General features: G+C 42.7%; 1 protein-coding gene and 1 long non-coding RNA gene across 6 annotated transcripts in view; one reads left to right on the top strand and one right to left on the bottom strand.

The window, feature by feature from the left end:
* LOC102901138 overlaps positions 1-13024 on the bottom strand; it is a 41229-nt gene extending 28205 nt beyond the window's left edge. For 3 of the 4 annotated variants that reach the window (XR_002151356.3, XR_002151357.3, XR_442280.4), the window contains exons 1-2: positions 12722-13024; positions 11695-11789 (exon numbers count right to left, since the gene is read on the bottom strand). This is a non-coding gene — a long non-coding RNA (uncharacterized LOC102901138). Of the gene's footprint in view, positions 1-1867; positions 2132-11694; positions 11790-12721 lie in introns of those variants that run through there. The other variant, XR_891285.3, reaches the window with a different exon arrangement.
* Positions 13025-13117: 93 nt separating this feature from the next.
* The window catches only part of RBBP5 (RB binding protein 5, histone lysine methyltransferase complex subunit), a 36327-nt gene continuing 33721 nt past the window's right edge, over positions 13118-15723 (top strand). For both annotated transcript variants that reach the window (XM_003999408.6, XM_003999407.6), the window contains exon 1: positions 13118-13280. In XM_003999408.6, the coding sequence (XP_003999457.1) occupies positions 13262-13280 (19 nt within the window). In that variant the 5' untranslated portion in view covers positions 13118-13261. The remainder of the gene's footprint in view (positions 13281-15723) is intronic.

The following is a 15723-nucleotide window of genomic DNA, read 5'->3' as shown; positions in this document are numbered from 1 at the left end:
CAAGGAGTCCACAAAGTAATAACTGAACAGCCTCCTTTCAAGTGCAGTTATGATTGGCTATGAACTGGTTGAGGCCTTTAAGGGCCCTCCTAGGGATGGGCTGTTCCTCACTATACCCTAAAGGTAGCATTTCAAATCAGTGGAAAACCAGACTATTTTATAAAACTGGCTATCCACTTGAGAAAAAAAAAAAAACACGCAAAAGAAAAAAAAGATCTAAATGTAAAAAAATGAAACTATAAAGGAACAAGTATTTCTATATGCTAGGCACTATTCTAAATGCTTTACATATATAAACTCACTTAATCCCCACCACCACAACCCCATTTTACTAATGAGAAAATTAAGGCACAGAGAGATTAACCAGGGTTATGCAACTGATAAATGCCAGAGCTGGGATCTGGACCTAAGGTCCAGCTCCAGAATTTCTCCTTCTACAACTAACCACTACACCATGCTGCCTCTGGGGGAAAATGCATGTAAATATGTTCATGTATAGTTTGGGGGCAGGGAGAACTTTCTTGAGTGTGATCAGGAAGCTAGCAGCCATAAAGAAAAAACATAGAAATTATAAAGAATGTATATGCAGCCAAAGACACCAAAATCAAAATTTAAGATAAATCACTAATTTGGAGAGAATGATTGCAGTATATAACTGATAATCATTATGTTCATATATATTTTCTTTTTTTGAGAATGCACAGGGGAGGGGCAGAGGGACAGGGCGAGAGAGAATCTTAAGCAGGCTGTACACTCAGTGCATAGCCTGATGTGGAGCTTGATCTCACAACTGTGAGATGATCTGAGCCAAAATCAATAGTTGGATGCTTAACTGAGCAAGCCACCCAGGCACCCGTAAAATGTTCATATTTCCAATACATGAAGAAATCAAGAAATAAAAAAATCTACAAGCAAATTGACTAATGCATTTGTTATTACTGTCATTTAAAAATTTATTTTGTGTGTGTGTGTTTATTTTTGAGAGAGAGGGAGAGAGGGGTAGGGGAGGGGTAGAGAGAAAGGGAGACAGAGGATCCAAAGCAGGCTCTGAGCTGTCAACACAGAGCCTGACACGGGGCTTGAACTCACAAACCGTGAGATCCTGACCTGAGCCGAAGTTGGACACAACCGACTGAGCCACCCAGGTGCCTGGGCTAATACATTTTGACAAAGATGTGCATCCTTGAGGGGCCTGGGTGGCTCAGTCGGTTAAGTGTCTGACTTTGGCTCAGGTCATGATCTCGTGATCCATGAGTTTGAGCCCCGTGTCGGGCTCTGTGCTGACGGCTGGAGCCTGGAGCCTGCTTCGGATTCTGTGTCTCCCTCTCTCTCTCTCTCTCTGCCCCTCCCCCGCCTGTGCTCTGTCTCTGTCTCTCTCAAAAACAAATACACATTAAAACAAGTTAAAAAAAAAGAGTAACTTCGTATGACTCCCTATTTTTGGTAAAAATGCCTTCTGTCTCCCATAATCCCAAATTAAATAGAGATCTAGTCCATCTCTGTCTCTATATGCACAGAAAAAATTTGTGAGGATACATACACATATCAAACTGATAACAGTGGTTTTCCTAGGGAGAGAACTCCAGCTTTAGTGTATTGCATTTCTGTTATTGTGTGAACATCTGTTTTTCTTGCAATTTAAGAAAGTGAATGACGAGTACCTGGGTGGCTCTGTCAGTTGAGTGAGCGTCCGACTTCAGCTCAGGTCATAATTTCGTGGCTTGTGAGTTTGAGCCTCACGTCGGGCTCGCTGCTGTCAGCCTGTCAGTGCACAGCCCACTTTGGATCCTCTGTCCTCTTCTCTCTGCCCCTCCCCCGCTTGTGCTCTCTCAAAATCAAATAAATACTAAACAGACGAAAAAGAAAAAGAAAGCGAATGAAATGGCTAATTCAAGGGAAAGGAAATAGGTATCGGAAGGATATCACAGGCGCACAGAGAATCGGTGGATAGGCTCCGTGGTAGATCTCCAGGCGACTACCAAGGGCTTCCCTCCCTCATGAGGTGACAGGAAGAATGTCCTCACTGGGCTCAGCACAGGCCTCAGGCCCATCTCTTAGCTGTCTTGGCTCGCAGCCCCGTCCTGGCCACATGTGACGAGGAACTCAAGCAAGGGCGCCACACTCTTTGTACCTGGACCGGGAGAAAGATTCAGCAAGCCTGTGGCTGGCCCTCCTCACGCTTTACCCTCCTCACCCTTCCCTTATTCACTCTTTTCCTCTTGTTCACCCCTCTTCTCTCACTCCTGCTCCAAGTGGTCTTCAAGAAGCCAAAGTAGAGGGAGAAGAAAAATCTCCAGGAGAAGGAAAGGTGGCATAGGCTAGCAATCTACTGTATTTCAGTGACTACACCCAAGGAGGGGCTGGCTTCCAGGAGCAGAAACCCTGTGATAGCAGACCTGTTTCATTTATTTGCGTCTAATGTTTATTTATTTATTTTGAGAGAGAGAGAGAGACATGAGGAGGGAGGGACAAAAAGAAAGGGAAAGAGAATCCCAAGTAGGCTGTGTGCAGTCAGCAAAGAGCCCAACACGACCATGAAGTCATGACCTGAGCCAAAACCAAGAGTCAGATGCAACCGACTGAGCCACCCTGGCACCCCGGTGAACCTGTTAAAGAAAAAAAATTTGGGGTGCCTGGGTGGCTCAGTCGGTTAAGCGTCTGATTCTTGGTTTTGGCTCGGGTCATGATCTCGCTGTTTCGTGAGTTCAAGCTGTGCATTGGGCTCTGCACTGGTGGCATGGAGCCTGCTCGGGATTCTCTGTCAACCTCTCTCTCTGCCCCTTCGCACTCGTGCTGTTTCTCTAAAAATAAATAAGTAAATAAAAGATGGGGTGCCTGGGTGGCTCAGCCTGTTGAGCTGCCAACTCTTGATTTCGGCTCAGGTCATGTCTTGTGGTTCGAGCATCAGGTTCTACATTGACAGTGTGGCGCCTGCTTGGGATTCTCTCTCTCCTTCTCTCTCTGCCCCTCCCTACCTCTGTCTCTCTCTCTCAAAATAAATAAAATTTTAAAAACTAAAAAAAAAAAAAAAAAAAAAAAAAAACTTCCTAGAAGTTAAAATAGGAAAAATGCAGATGACTTTGCACATGAAGGTCTTTTAGATCCAATACTAGGCATGATCTAAAAAAGAATTGATAAACTAGGCTTTGTCAAAATTAAAATGTGAAAAACTCCATCAAGAGAATGAAAAGACAAGCCACAGACTGGGAGGAAATGTTTGCAAAAGACAAATCTGGTAAAGGACACCTATCCAAAATATATAAAGAACTCGTAACACTCAACAGAAAACAATCTGATTTAAAAATAGGCAGAAGATCTGAACAGACACCTCACCAAAGAAGATATATAGATGGCAAATGAGCATAGGAAAAGATGCTCCACATAATACGTCATCAGGGAAATGCAAATTAAAACAAGAGATACCACTATGCACCTATTAGATTGGCCAAAATCCAGAAAACTGACAATACCACAAGCTAATGAGGAACTTTTCATTGTTGGTGAGAATGAAAACTGGAAGACAGTTTGGTGGTTTCATAGAAAACTAAACATATTCTTACCATACAAACCAGTGATCATACTCCTTGGCATTTATCCAAAGGAAGTGAAAAGTATATCCACACAAAAACCTGCACATGAATGTTTTGAGGAGCTTTGTTTCTGATTGCCAAACTTAGAAGCAACCAAGATATCCTTCAGTAGGTGAACAGATAAATAAACGTTGCTGGTGCATCCAGACAATGGAATATTATTTGGTGCTGAAAAGAAATGAGTTGTCATGCCATGAAAACACAAGGAGGAAACTTAAATGCATTTTGCTAAGTAAAAGAAGCCAATCTGAAGAGGCGACATATTGGATGATTCCAACTATACGACATTCTCGAAAAGGCAAAAAACAAAACAAAAAACAAACAAACTAACTAAAACCCCCACAAAACTATGGAAACCATAAAAGGATCACTGGATGCCAGGGGTTGGGGGGTATGCAGGATAAGTAGGCACAGCCCAGAGGATTTTTAAGGCAGTGTAATTACACTGTATGACACTATAATGGTGGTTATATGTCATTATGTATTTGTCAAAACCCACAGAATACACAACAAACAGCAAGAGTGAACCGTGATATAAACTAAGAACTTTGGGTGATAATGACATGCAATTGTATGTTCATCAAATGTAACAAACATACCCCTCTGGTGGAGGCCATTGATAATGGGGGGGACTATGCATGTGTGGGGGCCGGTGGTAAAGCTCTGTATCTTCTGCTCAGTACTGCCATCAACCGAAAACTGCCTTAAAACATAAAGTGTATTTGGGGCAGCTGGGTGGCTCAGTCGGTTAAGTTCTGACTTCGGCTCAGGTCACACCTCACCGCTTGTGAGTGGGAGCCCTGTATCGGGCTTTGTTGACAGCATGCAGCCTGTTTCAGATTCCGTGTCTCCTTTTCTCTCTCTGTCCCTCCCCTGCTTACATCCTCTCAAAAATCAATAAACATGAAAAAAAATGTTAAAAAAATAAAGGCATTCACTCTTGCCTTAAAAAAATATTTAGGGGCACCTGGGTGGCTCAGTTGGTTGAACATCTGACTTCGGCTCAGGTCATGATCTCACAATTCATGGGTCCGAGCCCCTCGTCAGGCTCTGTGCTGACCGCTCGGAGCCTGGAGCCTGCCACGGATTCTGTGTCTCCCTCTCTCTCTGCCCCTCTCCCACTCACGCTCTGTCTCTCTCAAAAATAAATTAACATTAAAAATAAATAAATAAATATTTAAACTAGGAATAAAAAAAGAATTGCTAACATTGCTGAAATGATTAACATCATTTTATGATGTTAATGTGATATCAATGGTGAAAACTGATAAAGATCCTGTGAAAACTATATAAACCAATCCCAATTAAAGATGCAAATTCTCTAACTAAAAATTCAGCCATATTTCAAAAGAACAATTAATTACCAAGAGAGATTTATTTAAAGAGAGCAAAATTGTCCTCTATCAGGAATTAATCAACATATTACATTATATAAACATATTTGAGAAGTTAATCAACCATTCCCATAAAAACTGTATGTAATGGGAAGCCTGGCCGGCTCCGTCAGTAGACCATGAGACTCTTAATCTCTGGGTCATGAGTTTGAGCTCCACATTGGGCGCAGAGCTTACTTAAAAAAATAAAAATGAAAAAAGGGCTTAGAGTGTTCGTGTGACAAGAAAGTGCCAATGTGGCTGGAGAAGGAGTTTCAGAATATGAGAAGTAGCAGGTCAAATTAGTTGTGTATCATTGCTACATTTCATTCATAGTTCATCACGGGAGTTTATCATAATGTATCCATTCCAGAGTCCCAAGTTATTTGGGTTGTTTCCCATGTTTTGTTATTTAAAAAAAAAATTTTTTTTTTTCAACGTTTATTTATTTTTGGGACAGAGAGAGACAGAGCATGAACGGGCGAGGGGCAGAGAGAGAGGGAGACACAGAATCAGAAACAGGCTCCAGGCTCTGAGCCATCAGCCCAGAGCCTGACGCGGGGCTCGAACTCACGGACCGCGAGATCGTGACCTGGCTGAAGTCGGACGCCCAACCGACTGCGCCCCCCAGGCGCCCCCCCATGTTTTGTTATTATGAACAACACTGCTATCAACATTCTCGTACATCTCTCTTGATGCAGTTGTGCAACAGTTTTTCCTCAATATATATATATATAAAAGTAGAATTTCCTGGTCATAATACATACAAAACTTCATTTTCACTACATAATGATAAGTTGTTTTCCAATGTGGGTGTGCCGATTCACACTCTTGAGAGAATTCTCTCACAAGACTTTGGAGTGCTCTTTTTTGCCAACTTTGTCATTGTAAAATATCTCATTGTGGCTTTAATTTGCATTTTCCTGATTATTGATGAGATTGAGCATCTTTTTTTTTTTTTAATGTTTATTTATTTTGAGAGAGAAAGAGAGTGTGAGCGGTGGAGGGGCAGAGAGAGAGGGAAACAGATAATCCCAAGCAGGCCCCATGCTCAGAGGGAGCCTGACATGGGACTTGATTTCACAACTGTGAGATCATGACCTGAGCCGAAATCAAGAGTCTGCTGCTCAACCGACTGAGCCACCCAGGCACTTTCCTCCAACTTAAACAAACAAACAAAAAAATTGGCTCAAGCTCACAACCCTGAGAATAAGAGTTTCATGAAGATCCTTTTTATATGTTCTTTTGGGTGGTGTCTCCTTTTTTGTTGTTGTTGTTTTGCGTTGTCACAGAGCCTGACGTGTGGCTTGATCCCACAAACTGTGAGATCATGACCTGAGCCGAAATTGAGTCAGATGCTTAATCAACTGAGTCACCTAGGATCCCCTCTCCTTTTTTTCTTATTTACTTTTTTTAATGTTTATTTATTTTTGAGAGAGAGAGAGAGCAAGCAGGGGAGAGCCAGAGAGAGGGGGACAGAGGATCTGAAGCAGGATCTGTGCTGACAGCAGACAGCCTGATGTGGGGCTCGGAATCATCAACCATGAGATCATGACCTGAGCCAAAGTCAGTCGCTTAATTGATTAAGCCAAACAGACGCCCCACCCTCTCCTATGTTAAAAAAAAAAAAAATGGATTTGTAGGGCGCTTGGCTGACTGAGTCAGTAGAGCATGTGACTCTAGATCTTGAGGTCATGAGTTCAAGCCTTGCATTGGGCGTGGAGCTTAAAAAAATGGATTCGTATATCTTTATGTATTCTGGACATGAGCCCTTTCAAGTTCTCTGGATGAATAAGCTTCTAAAAGAGAACATCTCAGTTTCTGGGGGCACCACAACAGAAGTCTCCACACCCCCTAGCAGATGAGATGAACACCCTCAGTATTTGGATTCTGGCCTGGGATGAGCTAGACTTTGGATTCTGTTTATAGAATTTACAGAATAGATTCTGTTTATCCACTGAGGGTGGAGATATTGGGGAATAAACTCTTCTTCCATCCCACTGTACGGATTTATTGCCAAACAGTACAGTTGCTTTCTTTCCTTGAAGTGCCCAGAGCTTGAAGTCTGACTTGTATAACAAGTCGTCTTAAGTTTCCCTTACAAAAAAGGTAAAATTAGAGGGTATAGAAGGAAAAATGGGTAAATGGGGGGAAAAACTACAGTGAAAATGGCACTAGGGGCTTTAATGTTTTTTAAAGGGCTTGAATTTGAAATTCATCAAGTATATTAGCATCCAGTCCAGTAAAGATGATGAAAATCATTCCACTGGCTTGGAGAGTCAGAGAATTGCGAGGAAACTAACTTGCTATCTTCACATAATGTTTTTTATTGTTATTGTTACCTTTTCCTTTAGGCAATGTTTTCCTTTGTTTTTTCAAAGGAGCAACTGTGGGTTTTCTTTATTTAAAGCAACTTTGAATGATTATTTTGGTTTTAGAAATGGTTTTTAAATCTTTCCAGTTTGAAAGTGTTCCCTCCCAACACAAATGGGATTTGAGCATTCTCGGGGAGTGGAATTAGTTAGGACCTCTGTAATCAAAAAATGCTTTGGGACAGCACAAGCAAAAAAGCTTATCTTTTATAAAGGCCCAGGGATATTTCACAGAAGGAGAGGACGTAATGCAGCATGTTCTCGGGAACAAATTGGATGCAGAAAGTATTATCTTTGACTTGCTTCTGAACCTCTGCTTTATTATTCAATCTGAAGCCAACCAGCATGGTTTCCATCTTTTAGATGCCAATAGCCCTCTCATTCATATCTATCTACTCTCTTCAAGAGATGTGCCACACTATGGGGGCCACTTAGTCCTCATTCCAAATTCTTGGGAAAGGAGTCTGACTGGGTTCTGCTTGGGTCAGGGGCTTATCCACAGAGCAATCAACTGTGGCCTGGGGTGAATAGGGTGCATCATGTGAATGAGGCTTCTCTTTCTGCTAACTTATGGTTGACAAGTGGAGGCACACTGAACTTGCTACCTCATTTGTGGGGCCCTGTGCAAAATGAACATACGGGGCTCCCTTGTTAAAAAATTATCAAGGATTTCAAGGTGACTGGGTGGCTCGTTGGTTAATGATCCGACTCTCGGTTTCAGCTCAGGTCATGATCTCACGGTTTCGTGAGTTCGAGCCCCGCATCGGGCTCCATGCCGACAGTGTGGAACCTGCTTGGAATCCTCGGTCTTCCTCTCTCTCTGCCCCTTCCCCACTTGTGCTGTCTTTGTCTCTCTCAAAATAAATAAATAAACTTAAAAAAAAATGAAGGATTTCAAGATTGCAACAGTAGAACATTAAACCAAGGGTGGAGCCCTTCCAAGTGTAGGGCCCTGGGTGACTGTGCAGGTCTCCTGCCAAGAAACTGCTCCATGCTCTGGACCTGGAGGAAGAGCCTCCAAAAGGAATTGTCAAAACTTGGAATCAGTGATGCTTGTTTTTGGAATTCATAACAGACGAGTGTTATGTTTTCCACCTTTCCCCCCTACTTCTTATCCCCTCCTCAGATCCAGTAACTTTATGTGGAATTGCTTCTTGAGTGTGAATAAGTTGACTTTTTAAGTCTTTTGTCTCTTCCTTTCAATTATTAGGCAATGATCTTCTAGAAGGTTGTACAAAGTGTGCATTTGACTTGGTGAGTCATCTTCATAAGAGCTGATGAAGGAGTTAATGTCCTTTTTTTTAAAAAAAAAAACTTTTTATATTGAATTATTTTAGACTTACAGAAAAATTGCAAAAACAGTCTTGAGAGTTTTCATATATCCCCCCCATCTTCCCCTAATGTTAACATCTTACATAACTATAGTACAATAATCAGAACCAAAAAGATTAATGTTGCTACAATACTCCTAACTAAAGACCTTTCTTGAATTTGACTAGGTTTTTTGCTACTGTCTTTTTCTTCTGCTAGGCTCCCGACTAGATCCCACATGGCATTTAGTTATTTCTTAGTTTCATGCAGTCTTTGAAAACTCTTTTGACTGTCTTTCCTGACGCTGACTTTTTTGAAGAGTATTGATCAGTTATTCTGCCAAATGTCCTGCAATTTGAGTTTTTCTGATGTTTTCTCTTGATTAGGCAGAACACTGCAGGTAATAATGTGTCCTCAATGCATCCTATCAGGTTCATGATGTTGCTTTGTCTTATTACTGGTGATGTTGACATGATTAAGGTGGTTTCTGCCAGGTTTCCCACTGTAAAACTACTATCCTTCCCTTTGTAGTTAATACGTATCCTGCAGGAAATATTCTGAGACTATGCAAATTCTGTTTCTCTTCAAACTTCTCCCTACTCGTTTTAGCACTCATCAATGGAGCTTGTGTGCAATAATTACAGTGTTTAGCTAATGAAGATATTTTCTGCAGTTCTTTTTTGTCTCTAGCGTGTGGTACCCAACCTAGGGCTCATGCTAGTTGCTTTCTTCCCATTCTTCTTTTTTTTTTTTCCCCATCCTTCTTAGTGTAGCTATGTTTTTGACTTATAATGGGTTCATTTTTTAGTATTTCTTATTCCATTTGGGCTCTCTCCGCATCCCAGTTGGTTTTAGTTATGTCATTATTTTGGGGGTATGTGAGACACTACCACTGCTCTAAGAGGCACAGCTATACGAATATATACTCTGAGTATCACTACCTCCTCATTCCTGCTACCCCATTTCATTTACTCCCTTTTTCCATCTTTCTCCCACCTATCCTCTACAGGTAGCCACTTGCCTTGGTTTCCGATTTATCTTTCCTGTACTGCATTTCTTTTGCACAAACGAACAAATGTGCTCTGTTTTTTATATTCCTTTCTTTCTCGGGGTAGCATTTGTGCTTTGCATTTTTCACTTAGCAATATGTCTTGGCAACCGCTTTATATCAATTCGTAGAGTTCTTCCTCATGTACTAATTTTTAAAAAAGTTTTTTCATTTATTTTGAGAGAGAGAGCAAGGGCAGGGGAGGGGCAGAGAGAGAGGGAAGGAGAGAGGATCCCAAGCAGGCTCCATGCTCAGCATGGAGCGCATCGCAGGGCTCGATCACACGATTGTGAGATCATGACCTGAGCCCAAATCAAGAGTCAAATGGGTGGGGCGCCTGGGTGGCTCAGTGCGTGGAGTGTCCAACTCTTGGTTTTGATTCAGGCCATGATCCCAAGGTCATGGGATCTAGCCCTGTGTCAGGCTCTGCGCAGGTGTGGAGTCTGCTTAAGATTCTCTCTCTCTCTCTCTCTCTCTCTCTCTCCCTCTTCCCCTCTACCTGCTCTCGTTCTTTCTCTCTTAAAAAAAAAAAAAGTCAGACTCCTAACCCACTAAGCCACCCCTTCCTCATTTTTTTAATAGCTGCGGAGTATGCTATTGTGTAATGTACCACAAATGTACAAATACTTAGATTGTTTCCAAATTTTTGCAATTACAAATAATACTGCAATAAATCACCTTGTGTATATGCCTTTTTTGTTAATTAATTAATTAAATTTCCTTCTAATCCTTCTTGTCTCCAGGGAACTGAGAGCTGTGTTGATGTTACTATCTATTTCATGTTTTCTTTCTTAGCTCTGCCTATCTTTGAAGTCTGTAATCTCTCACAATAAGCATGGATTGTGGTCGAGTACATTTTCTGAGAAAGTCCTCACTCCCTGACTAGGCCAGTAATTTGGGGGGCACCCCCAGTCTTATACTACAGTAATGGTTCTCAATCCCATCTGAACATGAGAATCTCTAAGAATCTTCTAAATATATCAATGCCTAAGAATGCTCTAGGCAGATTTTGCAATTAATGCAGAATCTCTGGGTGTGGGACTGAGGCACCTGTATTATTCTGAGGTGCCCCAGAAATTCCAATGTGCAGCTAAGGTTGAGAACCACTGGGTTAAATCCTTGGAATGTTACAAAAATCTCCTGGCCTTCACCATATTCCGTGATTTGATCCTTGCTGACTGGGAGGTGCTCCGTTCAGAAAATTCCTGATTTTTACCTGTAGGAGACGTAAATAGCAGCTGGCTTAATTTAGGGAGAATCTGTAAAAGTATTTAATGAGATGGAAGTTCAACCTAGTCAAGAAATTTTTTTTTTCCCATATAAAGTCTGAATGACAGCTAAAAGTTGCTTCAAGCCAAGAAGGAAAATTGTTAAATTTCCTTTTTTCCCCTTCAACATACAAATCTGGGTACCTTCCTTTGTAGTTGGTCTATTAATACACTCCAACTAACACTTGTAAAACAGTCCACCAATTATGCTGTTTTTTATCAAATCAAAGCAACCGTGACTTGTAAAACACAGTTATCTTATATAGCACTAAGAGAGAAAAAACCCCACTGCTAAATAATTATGAGGTATAATTAAATGTAAGAGATTTTTAAATGCGGGGAGCCACATTTAATATACGCATATTAGAATTGATGAAGTGCGGTCGATCTTTAGCCTAAACCTCTTCTGTGAACTCCAACTCAGTATGGTCACTTGAGTTTCTCACAGGCCTAACATGTCCCAGTCTGGACTCCCCATCTATCTTGGCCAAAGCTGTTCCTTTTCCTGCATTGTCTGCTCTGTCAAACGGAGCACCCCCTGCCCCCCCAACTAGAAACACAGAAGTCATGTCAGACTCCTGACCTCCTTTGCTTTCCAAATACAAGACCTTTCCATTGTCAGTTCTGTCTCCTACCCCTCTCTTGAACGCATTGCCTTCCTCTTTCCCTCTTTCCTGGCTTTGAGTCGGGTCTTCCTCATCTCTCCACAGGATTACCGCAGTGACCTCCTACCTGCTTTCCACTTCTCGAATCAATCTTACTCCACGATATCCTCGTTTTCCTTCTCAAACATCGATCCGATCATATTATTCTTCACTCAAATTATCCTACAAGACAAATACTCCATTCAAAAGACAAGCAAAGTGAATGAACAGGCCACCCTACAGAGAAACGAATACACATTTATGCATGTGAAAAGTTCATCACGAAATAAATGTCACAATGACATCTCCCCGCTTATCCAATTGGCAGAATTTGAGAGAACTGGTAACGAATGATCGTAAGAGTGTCTGCACACTTACTTACCGTTGTCGGCAGTGTAATATTTTACATGGCATTTTGGCAACGTTTTGGATACGAGAAGGAACGCAAACTGCCTAATATCTCTGAGCCTCAATCACTGTATTTGGTCCAATGGGGCTGAGATCTCCCTTAAGGGCCTCAAGGAAGGGAGGTCATTCAGGGGAAAGGGATTTGTAAATAATAATAGCTAAAATTTACTGGGCGCTTGCCGTTTGAAGCGCTTCATCTGTGTCAGCTCATTTAATCTTCACGATAACCCTGTGGGAACTAGCATTATCATCACCCCCAATTTTACATAGAAGAAAACTGAAGCGCAGAGAATAAAACTTTGCCCAATGGGCGGGGCTAGTAAGGGGTGGAGCTGGGATTATCGGCATTAAATCTAGAGGGTGATCTACCTCGAGTCCTGTTTTTACAGTAAGCCTACACCACTCTTTTCCTTCTGATAACCCACAGAACACATAGTTGAAATTTGTTGATAAAAGAATTTGTTCTTCGTGAGCAACCATCAACTGGCCTTCTCTAATTGCTTTGTGTATCTCACCACAGTCCTGTCGGATAGAGCTCGTGAGAACTCGGCCCACCTCTCATTCCAATTCATTTTCAGTGTCCCGGTCAACGCTGGGTACACGGTAAAGCCTGAGACAGAGGCCTAACAAAAGCTATCGAACATTTCTGTGGGACCAATGGCGTATCTTTACAAATAGGAAGTAATTTTCCCGAGACTGAAACATACACAAACGACCACGCGCCTTGGGGACTATAGCTCCGCTCCACATCCGTGCACCACAGCCGACCTTTCCCGCTTTCCTACATCCGTCGGACTTTGCCCGGAACCTTTCTTGAGGGCATCGGAAGCAGCCGGCCGGGACAACGCGGCTGAACACACAACACAGGAAGGACTAGCAGTCTAGCTATATGCCTGAAGTTTCTCGTTCGCCTACATGATTCGGGCGAAAACGGCCACAAATTACTTCACTTCTTAAAGTACTAAGTGACGATAGCTTTTTCGCCCCTTAGTCAATATCATACTCAAGTGATTCCGCGTTAGTTCTTCTTTTTGATTAGGCATATGTATGGACAGCTCATTTGAAACGAACAAGGAAGGCGGGGGAAGAAAGCGGAAGCCGCGGGGTCTTCTAAACCAGAAAGTCTCCGGAGCCTGCGCTAAGCTATTTGCGGCGGCCCCCACTTACACGCACATCTCAGAAAGCAGGCGGTGGGGGGAAAAGGCGTCGTTCCTGGAGCTGAGACCAGGCGGCCAGAGTCCTCAGGGATGAACCTCGAGTTGCTGGGTGAGGAGGGCTGTGGTTGCGTTTTAGAAAACCCTTTGGTTTTGGAAAGGAGGGAGCCTGGTCGGGAGGGACTCAGGCTGCAACCTTAGGGACATAGTTCTGCTGTGGATCATTGGGCGCTCCTATTATGGAGCAGCAGCGGGAGGAGGCAGCCCAGCTTCTGCCTGAGCAGAATGCATTGCCTTTCCCGAGGCTACTTTCAGATCAGTTGTGGAGCGGCAGGGACAGTTTGTGACTTCGATTTGATCACAGGGATCGAAGGTGCTGCAGTAGCCCAGAGCAGGCAGGACCAGAGTTATTGGAAAATCAGGAATCTAAGGATGTGAGGCTTAGGTGAAGCTTTGACGACTTGTCAGGGGTTTGGGTGCTTGGACAGGTTAGATTGTTTTTTAGAAACACGGGATGCCCAAGGAGAGGAACTTGAAGATCTAGTTGAAGTCTCTTATTCGACAGATGAAAAAAGTCTTAGACAGTAGTGATTGGAGGGCACTAAGTGAGTAAATGGCAAAGTTGGCACTGGAATCCAGTTATCCTGGCTTCCCATTTAAGCTCCTTAACTACCAGGGACAGTGTGTAAAACACTGAGAGCTACAGAGGCATTTGTCTTTTGTCACCCTCTCTTTGGGTGATTTTTACCTCTTACCCAAGTTGTTTAAAAACCGTGGGTCCTTTCTTCTAGGATTTCATTTGGTGTTTAGCATGATAGCCGAGGGATGTCTGAAGTTTTCCAGAAGTCCTAAATGACTTTCTGTAAAGTTTCTCTTAAAAAAAAAAAAATTCAGAAGCTGTACTGGATGTTTAAAGGGCCCCCAAGATTTTTCAGAAATAGTTTTTACCTTTAAGGAGCTTTTTGTTAAGCAGGGAGATTAAGGTGATTATGTAAATAGCCATAATATATTACAGAATGCAGGCAGGCCTTTAAGAGTCATTAAGTCTAAGAACACTTAGAAGAGCGAGTGAATATCTTTGGGGCAGGGGAAGAAAGGTAACCAGGAACAAAGAAACCTCTGGAGGAGTTGGAGTTTTGAGTGGACATTTAAGATTGGTAAAATATTGACAGACTGAAGTGTGAAGATACGTGGAGGAGTGCTTGTTAGGAATGTGCTAAGACATCAGTGAGAGAACACCTAAAGAATGTTCCTGCTTGGCCAGGTTGTGTGTACTGTGAATAAAGAGAAGGCCAAGAGATGGGGTTGCTGCCATCTGTTTTGTGGAAGCTCTTGAATGCCCAGCTGAAAAGTCTGTGCTTTTTAAGGAAGGTAGGGCAGATGCATTGAAGGGTTTTTGACCTGGTAAGTAACTTAATCAGAGCTATGCTCTTTCTTTTCATTTCATTTCTTTCCTTCTTTCTTTCTTTCTCTCCTCTCCTCTCCTTCCTTTCCTTTTCTTTTCTTTTCCTTCCTTCCTTCCTTCCTTCCTTCCTTCCTTCCTTCCTTCCTTCCTTCCTTCCTTCCTTCCCGTCTTTCTTTATCTGACAGCAACGTGCTGTTGAGCCTTGGGTGGTGTGAAAACAGTTTGGAGGGCAAGAGTAAATGAGTGATAAAGAAGGTCTGAGCTAGGAAATGGAACAAAAAGACACTGAGGAGGTAGAGTTGACAGAATCTGAAAATTGCTTGCATGTGGTGGCGGTGCTGGTGGTGAGGAACAGTCAAGTGAAAATGATGGGAGCCGATGACGGTATTACTGACAAACATTTAAGGAAATTGGGAAGAGACAACATTGAGGGTGGATCTGGGGTTCAGGAAATAGGTTTAGATTTACGAGAGTGATCTGTAATTTTCTTACAGGTGGGCTTATTGAAACCTTGTGAGTAGTTGACAAGACCAAGGGAGAAGGTGGGAGGGGCAGAAAAAGAAAACTGCTGAGGGCAGAATCTTGGACAATGACCTATATTCAGGGGTTATGAGGAGGAACAAATGATAGATTAAGAGTTACATAGTACTTACTATGAGGTCGGCATCTATATTTTTTAAAGATTTATTTATTTTTGACAGCAAGTGGAGAAGAGACGGGGGGGGGGGGGGGGGGGGGGGAGGGGGACGGAAGATCCAAAGCAGGTTTTGCGCTGACAGCAGAGAGCTTGATGTGGGGCTTGAACTCACAAGCTGTGAGATCATGACCTGAGCCGAAGTCGGGTGCTCAAACGACTGAGCCACCCAGGCGCCCAGAGCTAGCGTAGTTTTGAGTGCTTCCGTATGTTTGTCCTTGTCCAGGTGGAAGAGGATACAGGTTGGTTGGTTTGCTGTCAGAAGCCTGCTGTAGAGCACTTGAGACTGAGAAAGGCCTGTTCTGTATAGTCCTAGGCAGTCCTGCAGCACCTTGAGCAGAAATCAAATGACCATCATTTTAGGAAGGTGTGGGAGGTGGGGTGGAGGCTAAAAGTCGACCCTTGTTTTTAAAAACTTAAGGATGGGGGGCTCCTGGGTTGTTCAGTTGGTTAAAT

Source organism: Felis catus, chromosome F1, assembly GCF_018350175.1.
Source record: "Felis catus isolate Fca126 chromosome F1, F.catus_Fca126_mat1.0, whole genome shotgun sequence".
NCBI lineage: Eukaryota > Metazoa > Chordata > Mammalia > Carnivora > Felidae > Felis > Felis catus.
This window is presented reverse-complemented; position numbering and strand designations above follow the sequence as displayed.